The sequence below is a fragment of the Molossus molossus genome, unplaced genomic scaffold (assembly GCF_014108415.1).
Source record: "Molossus molossus isolate mMolMol1 unplaced genomic scaffold, mMolMol1.p scaffold_m16_p_19, whole genome shotgun sequence".
Lineage (NCBI taxonomy): Eukaryota > Metazoa > Chordata > Mammalia > Chiroptera > Molossidae > Molossus > Molossus molossus.
In genome coordinates this window covers 16,148,237-16,172,659 of record NW_023425354.1, presented here as the reverse complement: position 1 = coordinate 16,172,659, position 24,423 = coordinate 16,148,237, and the positions used below count along the sequence as shown (strand labels likewise).

The 24,423-nt window shown below is 36.9% G+C and overlaps 1 protein-coding gene across 6 annotated transcripts in view; it reads right to left on the bottom strand.

The window, feature by feature from the left end:
- Positions 1-24,423, bottom strand: part of MED13 (mediator complex subunit 13) — a 113,125-nt gene that overhangs the window by 4,714 nt on the left and 83,988 nt on the right. For 5 of the 6 annotated variants that reach the window (XM_036269169.1, XM_036269170.1, XM_036269172.1 and 2 more), the window contains 12 exons: positions 24,061-24,222; positions 20,110-20,333; positions 18,394-18,583; positions 16,976-17,438; positions 14,921-15,140; positions 13,480-13,671; positions 13,044-13,267; positions 10,190-10,332; positions 9,446-9,604; positions 9,142-9,327; positions 6,911-7,053; positions 3,572-3,745 (listed from right to left, as the gene is read on the bottom strand). In XM_036269169.1, the coding sequence (XP_036125062.1) occupies positions 3,572-3,745; positions 6,911-7,053; positions 9,142-9,327; positions 9,446-9,604; positions 10,190-10,332; positions 13,044-13,267; positions 13,480-13,671; positions 14,921-15,140; positions 16,976-17,438; positions 18,394-18,583; positions 20,110-20,333; positions 24,061-24,222 (2,480 nt within the window). The remainder of the gene's footprint in view (positions 1-3,571; positions 3,746-6,910; positions 7,054-9,141; positions 9,328-9,445; positions 9,605-10,189; positions 10,333-13,043; positions 13,268-13,479; positions 13,672-14,920; positions 15,141-16,975; positions 17,439-18,393; positions 18,584-20,109; positions 20,334-24,060; positions 24,223-24,423) is intronic. The other variant, XM_036269171.1, reaches the window with a different exon arrangement.

Here is a 24,423-nt window from a genome sequence, read left to right as displayed (position 1 = left end):
TTTTAGAAAGGGATTTCCAATTATTTTCTAAGTATAACCTGCCTAGATGTGATAAACCTGAGTACAGTCTGTTCCTAGGTTACACAGAACTTAAGACTATACAGATATAACTAGAAAAAAGTTAACAGGAGTAAGCATATGCAAATATTTTACTTATAAAGTTATAAATTGTTTTTTTCCTTGGTTAAAATAACTTCTTTATTTTAAAACTATAGGAAGACAGATTTGGAACAGTCAAGAGAAGGGCAAGGAGATATTTGAAAAATCCAACAGATTTATTTTTGTCTTGAAAACCAAACTCTGATTTTCAGGAAATAGTCTTAGGAATTAGCTAGCTCTCTTGGGTTTTACTACTAGTGAACAGTCAAAAACGCCCCACAGAGGACTTTGGGCACAAGAGTGATGGCCCATCCAGTCCCCACACTGTTCTTTGCACTCCTCTGATGGCCCCAATGGCAGTCACTGTACAAAATACCACCTTTATTATTTTGTAAGAAATGACTTCTGTGAACCAAGTGCTTATGAAAAAAAGCTCAGCAACTAAAATCAAGTTCTGTATTTTAAAAAAGGGAAAAAAAAAGCCACACAGCTGCTATGGGTCCCTAGGCCATTTGAAACAAAAGCCCACCTCGCTTTAAAGTATGCCCCACAGAAAAATGAATCTCTCATATCAGTCAAACTCTGTGTTCATTTTCTGATCTCCTGGCACTGTGCTACTTGAAGCTAGACATTTTAGCCAAAGCTATCTTTGGTGGGATTGTGTGAACTTTAAGTAACACAGTACACAGATGCCTTCTTCTGCCCGCTTAATTTCATAATGCAGCAACAACTGGCACATCCATTTAGGTATGGCAAATAGTAAAAGAAATGAATATGGTATCCTTCACATTTCTATTTTAAAAAGTGAACCATTTTGTTTATGTCAATACATAATAGTGCTAAAAAGCTTAACAAGATGATGGTGCTGACTGCAGAAACTCTTGGTAGACTTCATTCTGTACACCATAAAAGGTACTATCTTGTATTTAGGTGCTCCCCCCTCTACAACTATAATACATGTAAAAATTATTCAGTCATATATTAAAAAATATATTCCAAAGATATATATTAAAAAAATATTTTAGTTAAAAACTATAACCATATATATATTTCTAATGTACATAAATTCTTGACTTACACTTTATAAGAAGTCTAATATGGCAGATCACTACTCATTAAATCAACGTCATTAGTACCAGTATTCTAATTTCTACAATAAAAAGATATTTTAATCGTCTAGTTAATAACCTATTATTTTTCCAAGCAAAGAAAACCATACAAGGTAGTTTTACTATGGTATAGAAATAAAAGAGTTTATATAAAAACAAAAGGTGAGCCCTGGCCGGTTTGGCTCAGCGGTTAGAGTGTCAGCCTTTGGCCCGGAGAGACCCAGGTTCGGTTCCTACTAGAGGCACATACCTTGGTTGCAGTTTGTCCCTGGCCCTGGTTGGGTCATGCGGGTGGCAACCACTCGATGTATCCCTTTCACGTCGAGGTTTCTCTCTCTCCCACTCTATCTGAACAAAAAGTGGAAAAATTTCCTCGGGTGAGGATAAAAACAAAAAAAAGGTGAGGCCCTGGCCCAGTAGCTCAGCTGGTTAGAGAGTCGTCCCAATACACCAAGGTTGCAAATGCTTAAATAAGTGGAACAAACCAATGTTTCTTGCTCTCTTCCCCCACCCTTCTCTCTCTTTCAAATCAGTAAATAAGAAAAAGTGAATAAAACTGTGGTAAGTTATGCCTTACTTGGTAATTCACATCAGAAATCCTAATCTTGTTAAACTCTATCAGAGGGTGAATGCTCACTTTACATTATCTTCTCTGCAAATAAATACTGAGTAGAAAAGAATCTAGATAGTCCCTTGGACTTTTTGTAAAGTTGTGTTACCTTAAAAAAATGTCCCATGAAACACCACGGTCATGAACTATTAATACGTATTACACAATCCTTTTGTGTACTAACCTAAGTTTAGAAAATAGCAGGTAAAAAATGTTATTTGCTGCTGTTTTTCAGAGCATTTAATGTGCATACATATACCATAACAAAAGGGGGCAGAAAGCATGTGCAGCACTTCCCAAAGGACCAAAGAGCCCTTTGTTTTGTACAAACTCCAAGGACTACTATTCTACCGAAACCCTCTTGGGAATGTGTTCTTGTAATGAGATCTGTATAGACCACTGCACACATATTAGAAGGAAAAGAAAAGTCATATGAAAGAACTAATTATTACCTTGGCTGACACTCTCTAAATGTATTATCTCATTAATAGTCAATTCAGATAAACAACTGTTGCATTTTTTTTTTTTTTTATTTGAGGGGGGCGGTAGGGAGAAGTGAGAGGGAAGGGTAGGGAGAGAGGAAGAGAGGGAGAGAGAGAGAGGGACATATCAATTTGCTGTTCCTCTTATTTACTAATTCACTGGTTGATTTTTGTATGTGCCTTGACCAGGATGGAACCCACAGCCTTGGTTAGGATGACACTCTAACCAACTGAACTACCCAGCCAGGGCTACTGTATTCTTTATGAATGTACTATATAAGTTCACTACTTAATTTCAAATGACACTGACTCAATAGTATGTATGCCAAATATATCAGGATTTAATAACAAGCTTAGAAGATAGCAACAAGCCAACTGGTTCATGTACCCATTAAAATATAACCCCAAGAAACTAAAGCATACTATTCAACTTTTACAAATAAAAATCAGCAAGTAGTTAAATTAACATGACTTATGGAATAACAGTCAATTTCTGGTGGGTTTATATAAGAATATGTGAATTATATCTGAATTTGTTACTTTGGAATAATATTAGCAGCTGCTACTATTTTGTTAATACAGACTCTTCATAGGGCTTTCACATCTCATTTTGCCATTTTATGACTTATCTCAACCTCATTATATCACTTGCTAATGAATTTGTTTGCAGAAAATAAGTTACTATGGGTCCAAGAATCTCATTACTTGAAAACCTCTCAGTAGTTTTAACATAGCAATTTACACAAAGCTAGAAAGGATTTTTGAGAAAGTGGTAAATGGATCTAAATATCAAGTATTCTTAAAAAGATTATGACTCCTTTAATCCTCAAAATAATGCAGAATAGGAGTGCCAGATGATGTAATTCAAAGGGTAACCTTATAATCATTAAAAGATCCAGATTTTAATCTTGAGTCTACTTTTGGACAAGTGAGTGTTCTGTAACTTTAATATGCTCACCTAGATAATGAAATGGTAAGATTAAAGGTAATAAAAGGTTTCTCCCAGCTCTAAACTTCAAACATGCAGTTAAAAATAATATGAGCAAGGGTCCCAGAAGTTTAAGATTAAAAGTTCAAACTTATTATAAATTTTAAAATTAGAGCTGTTTAATTAAATAATTCTGTTTGTGATCCTGTGTAGAAAGTCGTATGTGGCAAAGCATTCAGGACCTCAGACAAAGCTACAAGGTTTCAAAAGACCACTTCTATATTTCTTAGGACTTAAGTAATCAATTAGCATTACTTAGGAACTGACATAGATATGGCAATACCTTAAGAAAAAGGGGACACTGATATTGTGCTTGAGGACATGCTGACCAGAACCAGTCAGGTAATGGACCTGCTTTGGCAGTTGATACAAAGTAACCAAGGGCCAATGGTTGCTGAAGAATATTAGTTACTTCATCATGAGACTCTGTTGAAAGTAGTCGATCAGTACTCTGACCCTTAAAAAGACAAAATAATAAATGTGTTAGTTCATTTGATATGTCTAGGTACCAGATATAAATACAGAATGGCTTATGGAAATCAATCACTTTTGATTTAAAAATACTGAAGGATATTTAAAAAACTTCTAGGTACTTATTAAGAGTATAATTATAGCATTAAAAGAATGAGTTTTAACAGCTGAAATGACATATTCAGAGTGTGTGTATGTGTGTGTAAATCTTTGCAGCTGACTGAAAAATACAAAATGTTTAATGAAATTTCTGCATTCTTTTCTAAAACTCCTTCAACTAATTCCTGACCACCAACCCCCATTCAGAAGGTGGATTAAAATTTAGCTTTGGCCCTGGCCGGTGTGATTTGGTTAGTTGGGCATCATCCCCTGCACCCTCCCCCTGCCGGTTGGATTCCTGGTCAGGACACATGCCCAGGTTGCAGGCTCAGTCCCCAGTGGGGAGCATGCAGGAAGTGGCCAGTTGATGTTCTCTCTCATTGATGTTTCCATCTCTCTCTCTCTAATATCAATAAAGAAAAAAATATATAGCCCTAGCCAATTTGGCTCGGCGGTCAGAGCATCGGCCTGCAGACCAGGGAGTCCCGGGTTCAGTTCCCACTGGCAGCATGTATCTCGGTTGCAGTTTGTCCCCACCCCGGCTGGGGTCGTGTGGGTGGTGGCCAGTTGGTGTGTCCCTCTCACATCATGTTTCTCTTTCTTCCAACCTCTCCCTCCCACTCTATCTGAAGATAAATGCAAGGATGTCCTCAGGTGAGGATACCAAAAAAAAAACAAACACCACATATACGAAATGTATTTATTTTTAAATCCTCAACCGAGGATATTTTTTCCATCCACCTTCAGATAGAGTGGGAGGGAGGTTGGGGGGGGGTGAAAAGGGAAGAAGAGAGAGAAAGAGTGAGAAAGAGAGAGGAACACCGATGTGAGAGAAACACATCAATTGGTTGCCTCCTGCACAACCCTGACCAGGGCCAGGGACCAAATTGCAACCAAGGTACATGCCCTTGACCAGAATCGAACCCGAGACTCTTTGGTCTACAGGCCAATGCCCTAACTGCTGAGCCAAACCGGCCAGGGCAATAAAAATATATTTAAAAAAAATAGTTTTGTTTATCTAGCACTATCTATAAAATGCAATTCATAATGATTTGGAAAGCATTATGACAACTATTAAGTGATGCTCGTATCCTTTGTATTCGTCAATATATTTGGGCATTTATTTTAAGGAAAATGATAATGCATGAAAATGTTCATTGTAACATTACTTATAACAGAAAAAAAAATAATTTCAATGCCCAACGTTTTGGGAATGATGTAACAAATGATACTACAACAACAATGTAATGTTAAAAAGCTGATTATACTTATTGAAATCTACAATATAAATACACGTAGAAGGTAATTTGCTAAAATTAAAAAGTTTTATTAGAGTGGTGAGATTATTGGTGTTTTTTCCTCATATATTTTTTTCAACAATTTCATTCTTTTTCAGTTAAAAAAAGAAAGTATGGCCCTGGCCGGTTTGGCTCAGCGGTTAGAGCGTTGGCCTGCGGTCCAGAGAGACCCGGGTTCGGTTCCTGCTAGGAGCATGTACCTCAGTTGCAGTTTGTCCCCAGCCCTGGTTGGTTGTGCGGGTGGCAGCCACTCGATGTGTCCCTTTCATGCCGATGTTTCTCTCTCTCTCTCTTCCTCTCTCTCTCTCCCACTCTACCTGAACAAAAAACGGAAAAATGTTCTCGGGTGAGGATTTAAAAAAAAAAAAAAAGAGCCCTGGCCGGTTTGGCTCAGCAGTTAGAGCGTTGACCTGCGGTCCTGAGAGACCCGGGTTCGGTTCCCGCTAAGGGCGCGTACCTCGGTTGCAGTTTGTCCCCGGCCCTGGTCGGTCGTGCGGGTGGCAGCCACTTGATGTGTCCCTTCACGTCTATGTTTCTCTCTCTCTCTCCCTTCCTCTCTCCCCCTCCCACTCTACCTGAACAAAAAAATTGAAAAATGTCCTCGGGTGAGGATAAAAAATATATATTAAAAAAAAAAAAGAAAAAGAAAAAGAAAGAATGAATGAAAGGTAATTAGACTGGACAAAGATTCTTATTTTTAAAAAGCAGTTTCTGTCCTGCCCTTGCTGATTTGGCTCAGCAGTCAGAGTGTCTGCCACAGACCAAAGGGTCATGCGTTCAATTCCAAGTCAAGGGTATGTACCTGGGTTGCAGGTTTGATCCCTGGCCCCAGTCAGGGTCATGTGGGAGGCAATCAACCAATGTGTCTCTCTCACATCAATGTTTCTCTCTCCCTCCCTTCCACTCTATCTAAAAATCAATGGAGCCTGGCCGGTGTGGCTCAGTCATCCCATAGACTGAGAGGTCTGGGTTTGATTCCTGGTCAGGGCATTTGCCCAGGTTGTGGGCTTGATCCCCAGTAGGGGGCATGCAGGAGGCAGCCGATTGATGTTTCTCTCTCGCACTGATATTTCTCTCTCTCTCTCCCGTCCTCTCTTTCTCTAAAAAAAATCAATAAAGACATATTTTTTTTAATTATAAAAATCAATGGAAAAATATCCTCCAGTGAGGATTAGCAAAAAATTTTAAAAAAATAAAAAGGCAGGTTCTAAATATATACATACTGAAGTAGTCAAACAACTACTACTTATAATTTCAGTCAAATAAAGATGTTATTCAAATGAAGACAATTAGTTTTGAGTTCAAACAGTAACAGAAAATAGCTTGCTTCCATAACTGCTAAATATAAACAGCAGTTGGGGGCAGGCTGGTCAGTGTTTTTTTCTGTTATTATGAGAAAATTAGTATTTCTATTATGTTGCTTGTCATAGCCCTGATATGAATGGCAGCTCTTATAGCAATATACTAAATCTTAGATAATTCGATTCTATACCTGAATAGAAGCTATGGTGAAGTGGTAGGAAAAATACAAAAGAAGGTTTAATACAAAGTAGTCTAGAAAACATGAAGTCAGGGAAAGCAGAGCCACAGAGACCCTCTTAACAATACACAATTCGAAGTACTCAGGTCTATAGAGTAGAAATGCATGAATGTACTGTTGTCACTTTTGCTCATTTCAAAGTAAAAACAGCACTCCATTTCATGGATCAATTCACTCCTAAGTTAAATAAACTAAAGTTTTACAATTGGTTTACCTTGCCAGCATCACCTCCATGGGGATAATGAGATCCTGGAGAATGTACAGGAGACCCCGTTGGAGATGCATGAAGATTATTAATGATATCAGGGTCAAGATCATCTGCTGTGTCTAGCAAATCAAAGAGACCCATTCCATCTGCTATAGGAGAAAAAAAATTTAAATACTCCATTTTTCATCTCATAGTTATTTACAGGAAAAAAATAAAATAAATTTAACCAACATCTACTGAATGCCTACCATGTGCCAAGTATTATGCTGGGATCCATATAAATAATTATGCATAGAAAATGATTATGCATTGATGAGCATGTAGTAGTCTGAATAATGCCCCCCACAAAGATGCCCACGGCCTAATCCCAGGAATCTGTTTATCATAAAACATTTTGCAGATGTGATTAAGCTAAGGATCTTGAAAGGGGGAGATAATTCTGGCTTATCCAGGTGGTCCAATCACAGGGGCCCTAATAACAGGGAGGCAGCAGAGTTAGAGTCAGGAAAGGAGATGTGCTGATACTATACTGCTGGTGTTGAAGATGGAAAAAAGGGCCATGAGCAAGAGATGCAAGTGGTCTCTAAAGCTGGCAAAGGCAAGGAAACAGAATGTCCCTTAGAGTCTCCAGAAAGAACCAACCCTGCAGACTCTCTGCCTTGAGCCCAGTAAGACTTCTAACTTCCAAAACTGTGTAATAAGTGTGTGTTATTGTAAGTCATTAAGCATGTGGAAATTTGTTACAGCAGCAACAGGAAATTACAGAGCAAACACAGTATGCTGGAAATGAAAATGTATTTAAAATGACTCTTCATATTTAAAACATGTATTTTTATTTCATGATTTTGAGAGAGAAAGGAAGGGAGGGAGAGAAAGGAAGAAACATTGATAGGAGATCGGCTGGCTGCCTTCTGCACACCCCCTACCAGGGTTCAAGCCCGCAACCTGGGCATGTGCCTTGACCAGGAATCAAACTAATAATCTCTTAGAGCATGGGACGATGCTCAACCAACTGAGCCACACTGGCCAGGGCTAATACACATATTCTTTTTTATTAAGTGAAACCTTCAAGTTATTATAAAACACACAAAAGAAGAGAGTAATTAATACCCACACTGGGACTGTAGAGATGTGCATTTTCTAGAGTAACTCAGAGCAACAATAGAATATATTTTCTCTTCTATTAAAATGCAATCTATACATTCACTGAGAAAAGTTACATTCCTATTCTAATAGTTTATATAAATTATTATATTATTTTGACAAATCAAGATAGAAAAGAGCTGCAAAGTGTATATATATATAGGTAACTCAATAGCACAGGCAAAAACCTGTACAAACATTTCATAACCAGTGTTATCTTTTAAAATAAGTAAATATTGCCCTGGCCGGTTTGGCTCAGTGGTTAGAGTGTCGGCCTGCGGTCCAGAGAGACCCGGGTTCGGTTCCCGCTAAGGGCACGTACCTCGGTTGCAGTTTGTCCCTGGCCCTGGTTGGGTCGTGCGGGTGGCAGCCACTCGATGTGTACCTTTCATGCCGATATTTCTCTCTCTCTCTCTCTTCCTCTCTCTCCCTCCTGCTCTATCTGAACAAAAAATGAAAAAATGTCTTCGGGTGAGGATAAAAAAAGAAATAAAATAAAATAAGTAAATATTTATGAGATAATTCATAGCACCAGTTCTGGTATCAATAAGGTAAAAGAATGTTGTATTAGTTTTCTGTTGCTGCTTTAACAAATTATCACAAACTAGTTGACTTGAAACATCACACATTTATTCTTTTAAAGTTATGGGGTACAGAAGTCCAAATTCCATTTTATTGGGCTGAAATCAAAGCCTGGTCATTAGGCCAAAATCAAGGAATCAGCAGGGCTGTGGTAACTTGTAGAGGATCCAGAAGGCAGTCTGTTTCCTTATCTTTTCCAGCACCTAGAACTGTATTCCTTGGTTCATGGTCCCTTTCTCCACCTTCAAAGCCAGTAGTATAGCAGCATTGTTTTTCTCTGACTTTGCTTCCCTCTGTTTCCATCACTTGGTCTTCCCCACTCTGGTGTATAGTCAAACTTCCCTCTCACAAGGATACATGTGACTGCATTTAGGGCTGACCTGCATAACAGGATAATCTTTCCATCTCAAGATCCTTCATTTAATCACATCTGCAGTCTTTTGGGGGGGGGGGAGCTATATCAGGAAGACTTATTTGATATTTGCAAAACCTTTAAAGAATAATTCACCTACCATTGTTGGGATTGAAAGCTAAGTCCAAATTTTCAGTTGTATAAGTAGCTGAAGCTACTTGCACAGAAGCAGAAGTAGGGAACACAAGTATATGAGTACATGATGTATCCTGTGGGGTATTTAGCTGAGATGTCTGCATGTTTAGAGTGGTGCTTCTTCCAAATACAGAACCAGTTGACACCGAATCTGAAAAAAAAAAAAAAAAATTATTTTTTCTTTTAGTAAATGAAGAATCAATTTTACATAATATTTAGAAACATAAGCACATGAAGAATTAATTCTGATATAAACTAAAATAGCTAACCTGGCATAATAACAAAAGAGCCTTGGGGTTCCATTGCTACCAAGCAAGCACTGAGAATGCTGGGAGAGTCTGCAGCAGATATACCACACATTCTACACATGTCTTTCAGCCTTTTACTTAGAGACTGCAAGTTTCGACGACTCAGCAAACAGCTCCAATCTGTGGGTATCAACAGTAAAAAAACAATAATCTAAAGTAACATCATTATTAACAACCTACAGAACCAAAGTTGAAACATAATGGTTTTAAAATTAGTGTCATCATCAAGCCAAAATTGTCTTATTGGTGATATTATTCAACATTCTTTATCACCCTAGTTTAATGTACATCAATACCAATTAGTATCTGCTGAACAGAGGGTAAGTTGAATAATAAAAAGGAAAAAAATAAAAAAATAGTAATGGCACTAATATTAAAGTTGTAAATATTGTAAAATGTACTTTTAGATTTTGAATTAAGCCATTTGTGGCCTAAACATCTGTAGTTCTTGAAAAACAAAAATCAAGGGGGGGAGGGGAGGAGGGTGTCAATGGGGGAAAAATGAGAAACATCTGTAACAAAAACAAATTAATAAATGAAAAATAAATACATTTAAAAAAATAAAATAAAAACAAAAATCAATACCAAAAAAAGTTTTTATAACCTATGCATTTTATCCAGTACTTATACCTAGATGTGGTCTGAACAGTATGAATTAACATAAAACAGAAATCTAAATACTAAATAATAAAAGTATAATTTTACCTTTCAATTCTCCATGACCAATCCTTCCTAAACGGCCAATTACAACTCTCCATGGTAATGAACTCATTTGTACAAGTCCTAAGCACCATTCCCAAAGTTTCTGTAGACCAAATCTTCTAGCAGATCCTTTTTTTCTGCGAGCCCTATATTGTATAAAATAGACAGTCATAAATATTCATATGACATTTCAAAACAGCTCAAATTTGTAAAAATCTGGTCCCTTAAATTTAATGCTTGAAACTTTTTACACAAGTCCTAAGCAAGAATATATGTAAAATCATACAGGTGGCATGCTAGTTCGTGGTTTTTTTTAACATATATTAAAACATACACTACTCTGAATGAAAAACTGTCCATGAACCAACAAAATTCACCAGAAACACTGCACTACAGCAGAGATGGGCAAAATTTTAAAGGGCCAATATTTTAAGTTTTGTAGGCCATCAAAATTGTGTTGCAACAATTCAACTCTGCTGCTGCAGCATGAAATCAGCCATAGACAATAATTAAATAACTGTGGCCAGCCAGATTTGGCCCACAAGTTATAGTTTGCCAACCCTTGCCTTACACTTTAAGTTGAAGAATAAAAATAAAAAAAAAACCCACCACACTTCTCAGACCAAACAACATTGTTGAGTTTTCTGTATGCATGTCCTTTATTAGGCAAGTATGTAACATGAGCAACAGTACCTACCATTTATTGAGTACTTACTATGTACCAAGATTAACACCCAATTTACATGTAATACCTCATTTCATCCTAACAACCCTATGACATATAAACATCCTCCCAGAGAAGTAAGCTGTAGCTCAACAGGCTCAAGAATACATAGTCAGGCCCTGGCCGGTTTGGCTCAGCGGTTAGAGCATCCGCCCGCGGTCCGGAGAGACCCGGGTTCGGTTCCCGCTAAGGGCATGTACCTCGATTGCAGTTTGTCCCCGGCCCTGGTTGGTCGTGCGGGTGGCAGCCACTCGATGTGTCCCTTTCACATCGATGTTTCCCTCTCTCTCTCTTCCTCTCTCTCCCTCCCACTCTGTCTGTACAAAAAATGGGAAAAAGTCCTCGAATGAGGATAAAAAAAGAATACATAGTCAGAAAATGGCAGAGTTGGTATTCAAACCCAGATGTCTATGACTCTAGAGTTGCACCTCTTTCTTAATCATTCTCTAATGTCTACTTTCAGTAAAATAGCAACACTATCTTTTTATCGGAAAAATTGTATTATTCTTTCTCTATTCTCTTTCTTATCCTTCACAGATAAGAATACTTGTTCCAAAGCTCGTTTAATTAGTACAACTATCCCATTTAAAAAATTCAAAACTGTATCAAGGAAATGTATCAAATACAGCTTTGAGGTTTCTAAAATAATCAATAAATCTTTATAACCAATAATATAAAATCAATGTTTCCATATTTGCTTTTTCAACACTACTATACCTTAATAATCATTAAATATTTCTGTATATAACCAATTTCTGAACTTAAAATAACAGAACCTTTAAATGAAGAAAATAAAGGATAGGACAAAATCTTAAAAATAAAATTTACTGCCCGGGCCGGTTTGGCTCAGCAGTGAGAGCGTCGGCCTGTGGACCAAAGAGTCGCGGGTTCGATTCCAGTCAAGGGCATGTACCTTGGTTGTGGTTCAGACCCCGGCCCTTAGTCAAGGTCGTGTGGGAGGCAACCAATTGATGTGTCTCTCTCACATCAGTGTTTCTCTTTCTCCTCTCTCTCTTCCCCTCCCACTGTATCTGAAGATAAATGCAAAAATATCCTTGGGTGAGGATTTAAAAAAATAAACAAATAAATAAAAAATAAAAATTACTGTAAGGACTTGCTTTTTAAGATCTAGGCGATGTTCACTAACTTTGAAACATGTTATTAGAAATATTTATTAAGTGATAACTCAAAATGAGACTCACCTGTTGTGACCTATTAGTTACAGTCTTCATAAATAAATAGCTATTATATCTAATCACTACCAAGAAGAATTCTAAAAAGAAAGCCACCATTTTCAGAAGAAACTAACCTTTAAATGGTAAAATTTTCAATCCACAATTTTAGTAAAGGAAGTTCACTCACTCAGTTAATTTAGGGACATATATCTTAGACTATACATGAAAAAACTAAATGTTCTAAGATGCATTACTAGATTTCTCTTTTAATTGCAGAGGGCTTTTTAGTTCCACGTTTCAAAGTTTTTCAGGCTAAAATCACTGTTTCAAACTTTATTACAATGAATTTATTCTCTTTTGTCTGTGCAACAGATTAATCAAAATTATTTTTAATTATCTTAATTATACAATATGAATATTCATTACAAAAAGGTTAAGAATAGCCTGGCTGGTGTGGCTCAGTGGATTGAGCATCATCCCATGGACTGAGAAGTCCCAGTTTGATTCCCAGTCAGGCAGAGGCACACGCCTGGGTTGAGGGTTCAATCCTCAGTAGGGGGCATGCAGGAGGCAACAAATCAATGTTTCTCTCTCTCATTGATGTTTCTCTCTCTCTCCTTTCCTCTCTCTCTAAAATAAAAATATAAAAAAGAGGTAAGAACAGCCACATCTCAAGACTTACTATTTTAATGGATTTTTTTAAAGAGAAACATCAATTTGTTGTCCCATTTATTTATGCATTTATTGGTTGCTCTTTCTATGTGCTCTGACCAGGGATTGAACCTTGGCATATCAGATGACACTCTAACCAACTGAGTTATGCAGCCAGGCTAAGAGAATATTTTAATGCACATGACCTTGAAAAAAGCTTTCAATTCATTAAAAATAAAACATAACTGTGTGTATGAATTTTTTAAAATGGGATGATATAATGATACATTTAAAGATATATAAGTACCTATTTGGGACATCAATGTTAATGATACAAGTTTCTAAAACTTCTCCATATAGATCTGTGCAAGAAGCAAGAATCCATCTTTGATCATGCGATAAACAGTACCCCACGAAAAGAACATTATATTTCTGTCCAGCTTCTCCAAATGTTTCTCCTAGCTCTGTCTGTTTATCCTTCACTGGAGCCAGAATAAAAGGAGGTGTATAAAGTCGAATACACTCTGGTCTCTGTAAAACAAAGAATTAAGGTACTATGATACTACACAATCACAGAAAAATCCTTTATTGAAAAGATTTTTATTAAAAATGTGATATATTATCTCTAACCAATCATAAAATAATTGGAAAATTAAAGCTAAACAGAGAACTGCACTTAGTTTTGCATAAAATCTTAAAATGTATAGTTTTTCAATAACTCTGGTCATGGAAAACATACTTACATCAGGACTTTTAAGAGCAGTTTCCATGGCTAAACCTGGACCAAACCCAGTCAATGTTTTCACATTGGTTGATGTTGGAAGGGGTCTCCGACACTGGGTAAAGGCCGAAAAAGCCAGTGATTTTAAATGCTGTGTATAGATTTGTCTATCTTCGTGCTTCACAGGTTGCAACAGGTACTGACAAGGAACAATCTAAGAATTATAGGCAAATATTACAAAGATTAAACTTCTAACAAGAGAATAAAAAAGGCTGTGGGTTTAAAACTCTAAAAACTTTTACTAGAAAATTTAAACAAAACCAAATTAAAATGATAAGCTAAAGAATTCTCTAGGCTTTTAATAGTCAATTTTACCAATGGGCTATGTAAAAACCTTTAAGAATTTCTACAGAGCCCTGGCCAATTTGGCTCAGTGGTTAGAGACCCGGGTTCAGTTCCTGCTAAGGGCATGTACCTCGGTTGCAGTTTGTCCCTGACCCTGGTTGGGTCATGCGGGTGGCAACCACTCAATGTGTCCCTTTCATGTCAATGTTTCTCTTTTTCTTTCTTTCTTTCTCTTTCTCTTTCTCTTTCTCTCTCTCTCTCTCTCTCTCTCTCTCTCTCTCTCCCCTCCTCCCTCCCTCCCTCCCTCCCTCTCTCTATCTGAACAAAAAACGAAAAAGCCATGGCCGGTTTGGCTCAGCGGTTAGAGCAGCGGTTAGAGCATCGGCCTGTGGTCCAGAGAGACCAGGGTTCGGTTTCCACTAAGGGCACGTACCTCGATTGCAGTCAGTCCCCGGCCCTGGTTGGTCATGTGGGTGGCAGCCACTCGATGTGTCCCTTTCATGTCGATGTTTCTCTCTCTCTCTCTCTCTCTCTCTCTCTCTCTCCCTCCCTCCCTCCCTCCCTCCCTCCCTCCCACTCTATCTGGATAAAAAATGGAAAAATGTCCTCGGGTGAGGATTAAAAAAATAATAATAATAAATAACGAAAAAATGTTCTTGGGTGAGGATAAAAAAAAAAGAATTTCTACAGAGCAGTTATATTGACACTGACTAGTTCTGTTGCAGTCTATAAATAATTCAGTCTCTGTAAATAACTCAATATGCTTAAATTCTTCTTACTTTTACTTGCAATCTCTCTTATTTAGAACTTTAGCTTATATAGGTCCATACTCTAATTTTTGTATTTAAGTTTATGAATTAAAAACTGCTTTATAAAAGTAACACGGGAAACATTTCATGGACTTCGTGCAATCTTTATTTTCCATTATTATTATGGTTCCTTTTATTTTCCATTATTATTGTGGTATAATTGCAAAGTCTATCTTTTATAAACTCTTTAACAGTTCTAGTATAATACCACTTAAAATAAAATCAATATAATAGTACTTGGCTTTTAGAAAATCAATTTAGACTAATATCTTTGAAATGTCTGTTATCTGCAATATTTATCATTCTTACCTGTACAGAAACAGTACTCTTAATATGAGGAGGAAGAGTTTGGACCATTTCCAGAAAGCATCGAAGTAGCCCCAGAGTCCATACATTAGAAGAATTAGTGCTCTCATCTTTATTTTCATATGTAAAAGGATCAATTATATAAACAACAATAGCAGGTGGATAAGTGATTGCATGTGAGTCACCATCTGTGGGGATACCCACTTTATCCCGATCCATCGTGCTAAAATTCAAGGTAGAAAGACAGTTAGGATAAAAGTTGTACTATACCTTTCTTGGGGTATCATTAAAAGCAGGTTCTTAATACCTCATCCCCTTTCCAGAGAACCTATCTAAAAATGAAGGACATCTTTTTCTCTTCAAAGAGAACCATAAACACTGTATATACAACTTCATGGTGTACAAGATCCTTGGGTTGAGATCTTCCAGCCAGGCGAGTCCTGAGCAGCCCGGCGTGGGATGCTGGGGGCTCTCAGATGGGATGCTGGGGACCCTGAGGTTCTAGGTCTGGGTGGGCAGGCATCCCCACGCTCTGGCCTCGCCACCTGGACCTCCATGGCCCTGAGAAGAGGGGGGCAGGACTCAAGGTGGGGTCTCCTGAGGCTTCTCGTCGCCCCTGCCTTCCCAAGCTCTTGGCCACATTTCACCCCCCTGCCCTTTGTACATTTTTTATCCAGCCCTTTATTATTAGCCAGCATTTACTCAGCCATGGCGAGTGCCCATGTTCATCACCGTAGCTCCCTGCACTGGCCTCCCCTACTTTGGACACTTATTACGTTCTCATACAGTTGTCTGTTTGGTTGTCTATTTATTTGTTTGACTTCAAACTGAACAATAAGCCCCTTGAGGGCAGGGACTGTTTTTTTGGGTTTTTTTTACCCATTCCTAACTCTAGGCTTAGCACTCAGAAAGAAGGCACACAGAAAATGCAGAATAATTAGCTGTTTGGATGCATGAAACCAAAAACTTCCCATGCCCCTCGCTTGTAATCTTTCATTGCCCTCTTTCTTTAACTTCTCTATCTTCTCTCTTTCCCTCCTCAAATAATAGAAAAATTAAAAAAAAAAAAAAAAAAAAAGAATTCTTTAAATCCATAGTTATCAGACACACTAGAGAGCTTAGTGCTTAGGTGATAAAACTGAGACAAAGATAAATTAAATGAGCTGCCCAAGATCACAAAGCAGGCTAGAAGCAGAGCTAGACTAGAAAGAAATCAGGTTTCCAAACTTAGTCAATGTTCCCCTACATTTTTAGCTATACGCATTCATTTCATACTTTATAACTTCAAAAGTAAATAAAGTTTATTCTTTGATGGTAATATGATTTTTTTTTAACTCCAAATACATTGAGATGTTCAAAATAAATGGATCAATCTGGGTAATAGTTTGATTTTACTCACATAAATGAGTGTAGCTTTGGGCAAAACTGCATCTGAGTAGCTGAAAGATATAACCGAGCTCAGGCTAATCTAACCTATAAATCAGAAGGGAAGCTCACTCAATATCTTCTTCATAAAAGGAATGAAGAGAGTTGTCATCATTACTGTTGTCAAAAATAACTCATGTTTGGAAGCATTGTGTAAAGCACTTAATGTACATTATGTCCTATTGCCCCCACTTTGCAGATAAGGAAACAAGTTCAGAAAGGTTAGATAACTTTCCCAAAGTCACATAGACAGTAAATGGCAGAGCTGAGATTTAAATCTTGGAATGACTCTTAAGCCATTGAACAGGCTGGTTCAACAGTGACTTTCTTAATCACTGGAGTAACTTGCATAGGCAAATCTACTTGACAGTTATGTCATAGAACAGATTCAAATATCATAGGATAGATGGTTTTCAACATCTTAATTCCCAGGCTGAGATTCTAGGAGTCTGTGATAGACTTTATAAAGTCTACATTATAATTATGTAAGTAAAATATTGAACATTATAAAAACTAAAATTTCAAGGATAAGACCAAAAAGCTCTTTGTGTTCATTCGCAATGACTGTCTTATTCAGACAAAAAGAAACATCATATACTTATATTTTTGCAAAATTAGTATATTTAAAAGTACCTTTCAGATACATCGGGATGTGGCTGAGTGGGTAGAGAAGATGACTCTCCAGAAATCCCAGCTGTTTGTAGAGCTGATGACTGTTGCCCTCCTAGCTGGCCATTCTGAACTGTACTGGCTTGCGCAGACATGGATCCTGCAGCACTACTGTTCATACTGCCAAAGGGTGGAAATGAAGGTAGTTTATTTGATGATACTCCACTATTCAAGTTGGAGGATGATGAAGATGAAGTTGAAGTTGTGGTCAAAGTTGAATTAGCTGTGGCAACTGAAGAAGACATGGTAACACCTGACGTCACTGTCATAGTGCTGCTCGCTGCAGATGCTAGGGTGGCAGATGGAGTATTAGCATTTCCAGTATTTGTCATCTGAGGTGGAGTAATCAAAGATTGACTTGTAGGGGCAACTAAATTTGGCTGGGAAAGTAGAGAGCTGTCCAATGGCTGGGAAGCAAGATAAGGACCTAAAGATAATAAAAACAGGCAGGGTATTTAATTCTTTATTTCACTGATTGGTTCTTTATTTATTCAACTATGTGAATAATAGTTAATCGATGCTCTTTTGGTAATTACCCTCCCTAGGTTGCTTGCTAAGAGTGTAGCACATACAAGCTTTCTATTTTCCTAGAAACTAAAGAAACAAAATTTAAATGAAATTGAAAAGGTAAACCAGCATTGCCATACAAAATAGTTTCCATGAAAGTATAATAAAGTTCTATTTCCTATGCATAATTAATTAAATGTAAATAACAGCACCTAGCAAATTTTTATCAAACCATTCAAAGGGTTCCTAAATCACAAGTTAAATAAATACTGACTGCACTGGGAGCCAATTATATATTAAAAGAAGAAATGTTATCATGAGGTTCGAATTATAAGAATGTCTGAGGTTCAGTATTTTGGTTCTGTGTCTCTTTGGATTAAGTCTAAAGTAAGTCCATTGATATTTAATTCAAGAACATTAAAAACAAGTCTTAAACAGTTGTCATTTTCTTAGTTCCAACAAAGAACTGTTTCTTCGTGTTGTAGAGGAAATGACAAGTTTTTTATCTCTAAACCATTAACAAATCAAGAATCTTAATGCTAATAAACTTAAGTACAAACAAATTCATCAGATCCTACAGAAGCAACAGAAAATTGTTTAACCCACAACTTCCTCCTACCTGATGGGATCCCTATTACAGGGATCAGCAAATTTTTTTCTAAGAAGGTTCAGATGGTAATAACTTTGGGCTTTGCGGGTCACAGTCTCTGTCACAACTACTCAGGTCTGATCTTGTAGCACAAAAGCAGGCATAGACAATGTGTAAATAAATGAGCATGGCTGTGTTCCAATAAAATCTTATTTACAAAAACAGCTGGTGGAATGGGCCATACTTTGCTAACACTGGCCTTATATAATAAATGCAAATTCAATACCTAGGTCATATCTGCAGACTTGTGCATAAAGCTTGAGTTTAGAAAATGCTTCATTGTTACCATCAGCTGCCTGAGAAAACCATTCTGCAACCAACTTTTCTGATAGTTTCTTTGATGCAGTAGATCCAACTCTCATGATCCCATCTGTCAACAGTCGAGAAATAGGTCTATGTTGACCTAATCGACAGGACTACAAATATACATATAGAAAGCAGAATTAATGAAATTATCATAGTATTTGAGTACATATTGTAAAATAAACTTTATCACTTATAATTAACATTTGGGATAAAAATATCAAGGGTAAAATGGTGTCATAGATATTTTTCCTTTTTACATTAGAAATTCATTAAACTTCTTTTAAAATTAAAATATCTCCAATAAAATAAAACACCTAGATAATAATGGCACTAGAACTATTTAACTTAAATAATGAAAACTTGAATAGAGAAATAAAAATGCAGTCATTTTAAGTTGTACATCTATCTCAATTCATCTATATGAATACATATATCCTTAAGCAAAAGCAAAATAAAAATTGGTATAGAAATACACTATGTATTTGCCAGCTCTCCCTCCAATTCTATGAGCTACTGATGTCTGTTGTAAGAAGCCTACTATCAAATTAGCTTGTCATACTTGATTTCAAGAAAACTTAGGATTTCTTTACTGTAAGACTTTCAAAGACTCTAAATATCTAATATGAAGAGTGAATCACTATAAGGTAACATCATACACAATGTTTCCTCAAACCTATTTAACTATGGAACTTTATTTCTGGCAAGATTTTGCAGGACCAGTGTTCCAAACAACACTTTTTGGGAAATACTTATTTCTACAAAACACACTACAGATACCTTGTAATTAAGTGGAACATTTATAAGGAGTTAAACCAGCATGAACTAATAATTTAGATTGTAAAAGAAATTAAATTTTAAAGACTGGATTCCCAAAAATTTATGGGAAATGGAAGGTATAATACTTTAAGACTTTATGGCTCATAACACTTTAAGTTTATAATCGCTGCACTCAATGATTGATATAACATGAGAATTAAAACATTAAAGATTAGTCTAGAATTTCAAAAATGAAACAGATCTTATACAGATCTAGCACAACTTTATCTTACAGATGAGGAAAGTGAGGCCTAGTGTAAGTACCTGAGATCCTAGAGAATCAGGACTAGAATTTTTGTAAATGTAATTTTCCTTGGCTATTTAACAATGCTACCCTTTATTTTAGAAAAATATTCTCTTAAATGGGACATACATGTTCTCAATTTTTTCCCCTTAATGTGGCAATTTCCACCATGACCCATTGCACACACAACTAACAAGTGGTCTGGGTCAAATGCTGTAAAGAGTGTAACTGGCACCCTGGCCAGTTTGGCTCTGCAGTTAGAGCGTTGGCCTGCACACCAAAGGGTCAAGGGTTCAATTCCCAGTCAAGGGCATGTACCTGGGTTGTAGGTTCAATCCCCAGCCAAGGTCGGGGTCGTGCAGGAGGCAACCAATTGATAACTCTCTCTCATACTGATTCCTCCCTCCTTCCCTCTCTGCCTTAAAAAAGACTGTAACTGGCTAGTATGAGAAGTAAACATCTTGACATCAAAGAACTTGACATCATTACTATTCTGTCCTAATCAACCATAATTTATATTTAAACATACAAATAATAAGGTACTTTTAAAATGCCACCTTTTGTCCAAATACCTACCTCATATATTGCAGTAAGATCTCTAAAAAAGCTTTTGGCTCCATTTAACAAGGCTTCATTTTCTGGACATAGTACAACATAGGCTATATCTCTTTGAGATCCATACGGTTCCAGCATAAGTCTCTCCCAGTAAGGGAGAGCAAATGGAGAAAGCACCAGAAAATCATAATCATAACTCAACAAAAACGTGGGGATTGGCAGTGGTTCTGGAGATTCATCAGTTCCTAAATAAGAAAGATATATTTTAAGGAAACATTTAAAAGCAGTACATGTCTTTTTATTTAAATGTCAAAAGTTATTCAAGTAGACATCATACGCTGCACAATATTCACTGATACATCACCTAAGGCAAGAAAAACAAAGAAAAAAATGAACACATGGGACTACATCAAACTAAAAAGCTTCTGCACAGCAAAAGAAACAACCATCAAAATGGAAAGGGAACCCACTATATGGGAGAGCAAAATTGCCAATGATACATCAGATAAGAGGTTAATTTCCAAAATACATAGAGTACTCACACAACTCAACAAAAGGAAGACAAAGAACCCAATTAAAAAATGGTCAGAGGACCTAAAGAGACACCTCTCCAAACAGGATATACAAATGGCCAAGAGACATATGTAAAAATGCTCAACATCACTAATCATCAGAGAGATGCAAATTAAAACAACAATAAGGTATCACTTCACACCTGTCAGAATGGCCGCCATCAACAAATCATCAAACAACAAGTGCTGGTGAGGGTGTGGAGAAAAGGGGATCCTAGTACACTGTTGGTGGGAATGCAGACTGGTGCAGCCACTATGAAAATTAATATGGTGTTACCTCAAAAAATTAAAAATTGGCCTTGGCCAGTTTGGTTCAGCGGTAAGAGCATCGGCCTGCGGACTAGAGAGATCTGGGTTCGGTTCCCGCTAAGGGCACGTACCTTGGTTGCAGTATGTCCCAGGCCCTGGTTGATCATGCAGGTGGCAGCCACTCAATGTGTCCCTTTCACGTCAATGTTTCTCTCTCTCTCTCTCTCTTCCCCTCTCACCCTCCCACTCTATCAGAACAAAAAATGGAAAAATGTCCTCGGGTGAGGATAAAAAAAATTTTTTTTAATTAAAAATTGAACTGCCATTTGACCCAGTGATCCCACTTATAGGACTATACCCTAAGAAGTCTGAAACACCAATCAGAAAGGATATATGTACCCCTATGTTCATAGCAGCACTATTTACAAAAGCTAAGATCTAGAAACAGCCCAAGTGTCCATCAGTAGATGAGTGGATAAAAAAGCTGTGGTACATATACACAATGGAGTACTATGCAGCTGCAAGAAAGAAAGATCTCTTATCCTTTGAGACATCATGGAGGGACCAGGAAAGTATTATCCTAAGCGAAACAAGCCAAGCAGAGAAAGACAAATATCACGTGATCTCACTTATTTCTAGAATATAATGAACTAAACAAACTGATGAACAAAATAGACCCAGAGTCATAGAAGTAGGGTAATGACTGACAATCCTCAGAAGGGGGTGGGAGGGTCAGGGATAAACCACAGAACTTACATGCATGTATGAATAACCAATGGACATAGATAACAAAGCTGGGGACAGAGTGGAATGGGATGGGGAGGAGGGTGTCAATGGGAGGGAAAAAGGAGAAACATTTGTAACAAAAATTTTTTTAAATAATTTAAAAAAAAAGTTACTGAAGTCATTATTGGCAGTAAAAATATTTTATTAAAGACAAAAATACTTAAAGCCAGTGATTGAGACTTTTCCACAGGAAATTTGCTAAAATGATCTTTAAAAATACATATGCATTTAAATGCAAAAAAATTAATCTGAATGAAAAAATTTACAAGTACGTATAAAAGAAAACATGGGAGCACAGTTTTAATTTTAATAAATTTGGACTGGGGAAAGCCTTTCTAAGCATAACATAAAACCTATCCTATCTTTTAAAAACTGATTAATCTGACTATATAAATTTTAAATTTTGGTATGAAAAAATAAAATAAAGCTAAATGATTAAGAACAAATTGGAAGAATAACTTGCAATGTATATGGAAAAAAAAAAAGTTAATATACTTACTATATAAAAGGGATAAATTCTTAAGAAAGTGACCAAAAATCTAATAGAAAAATGGGTAAAGAATATGAACAAAGTTCACAGAAATAGAAATATCTCTTACACATAAAAAAATGCTCAATCTCACTCTGGCCAGTTTGGCTCAGCAATTAGAGTGTCAGCCCATGGACTAAAGAGTCATGGGTTCAATTCCGGTTAAGGGCACGTGCCTAGGCTGTGGCTCAGTCTCTGGTCCTGGTTGGGGTCATGTGGGAGACAACCAGTTGATGTGTCTTTCTCTCTCCTTCTGGCTCTTCCTCCCACTCTATTTGAAGATAAATGGAGGAATATCCTCAGGTGACGATTTAAAAAAAGATGCTCAATTTCATGACAAAGCTATTAAAATATTTGGCAATATTTTTTAAAAATACACATATGCTTTAAGCCAGGGATGTTAAAATTACAGAAAAATAGTTGTGATGATAAAGATGGAAACCATCTATGTGTCTATAAACAGTAGAATGGTAAAATAATATCATGTGGAAAAAACAATGAAACACATACAGCCAATAAAGAAAAAGGAAAAACCTCTCCATATGTATTGATCAGTAAAAACTCTGTGTGTATATGTGTTGTGTGTGTGTCTACTATTTTGGTTTTAAAAAGAATGTAAAGCCCTGGCCGGTTTGGCTCAGCGGTTAGAGTGTCGGCCTGTGGTCCGGAGAGACCCGGGTTCAGTTCCCGCTAAGGGCACGTACTTCGGTTGCAGTTTGTCCCCGGCCCTGGTTGGTCGTGCGGGTGGCAGCCACTCGATGTGTCTCTTCACATCGATGTTTCTCGCTCTCTCTCTCCCTCCCACTCTATCTGTACAAAAAATGGAAAAATATCCTCGGGTGAGGATTAAAAAAAAATTAAAAATAAATTAAAAAAAAAGAATGTAAAAACATTATAATTAATCTGGATTTTTCACTATCAAGTTTTTTTTATGAGATTAAAATTATTTAGCCATTAATAAAAGGAGGAAAAGGAAAATATGAGCAAATGTACTATTTCTGTATATATATAACGCATTCTAAACCTATGCACAAAAGTCAGATTTCGAGGTTAAGAACTGTCATTACATATATAGTTTAAAAACTACAATTATATCCCACCTTTCACAGCCAATCTTGAACTGATAATTCAAATGTTTTTAATGTTCTCTTCTATTACAGTTGACCATAAATTTACTAGGCATGTACCATATTGGGAGTTTTCATTTGCTACTCTTGTCACAAATAGCAAATTTGCCTTTTTTTTCTTTAATGAGACCTTGAATACTTTTAGCACTAGTATTACCTGCTCCTTTTTACCCAATTTTTCATTCAGTTTTTGAAAATGATTTACTACAAAAGTGGTATTCCGCTCAGCCGGTGTGGCGCAGTGGTTGAGCATGAACCCATGCACCAAGAGGTAGCCAATTCAATTCCAGGTCATGGCACGTGCCCAGGTTGTGGGCCAAATCCTCAGTGGGGAGCATGCAGGAGGTGGCCAATCAAAGTTCATTCTCATTGATGTTTCTATCTCTCTCCCTCTCCCTTTCTTTCTCTCTCTAAAATCAATAAAGAAAGAAAAAAAATGTTGGCAGTATGATTCTTTCTATAAATAAAATCTCACTGGTCCGTCTAATGTGTAAAAACAGATCTAAGTGAAGCTGTTCTTTTCTGGAGTGAAATGGAGAACCCAGTACCGAATGCTAGAAATATTGAAAGAAAAGCAAGTATTGACAACACTGTCTTAAGTAAAGCATATGACACAATAATATTTAAGGAAAACAACTGTGCTTATTCAAGTTCGGCACAGAAACTGAGAACTGATATAAAATTAGTCAATATACGATAAATTACTTACCGTAAGAGCCTCGGCCAGCCATTTTATGAAACTGTTGCCAAGTGAGAGGACCTTGAACACCCCAAGGCCTCACTGTCCTTTTTTTCTGAATAGCATCCTGAAGAACTGGCTGAAGAGATAGGAGCATTCGAAGTATATCCTGTGAGCACTGCATACTCACATCTACAACCATTAAAAAAAGTAAATAAGAATTGCTATTGCTAACACGAATAAAAACATTTTCACAATAACAAGAAATGCAGATGAAGATTCAGCATCTTCTTGACATAGTTTTATATATAGAAGACCCTAAAGACTCCACCAAAAACTATTAGAAATAAAGTAGCAAGGTATAAAATCAATATACAAAAAAAACCTGTTGCA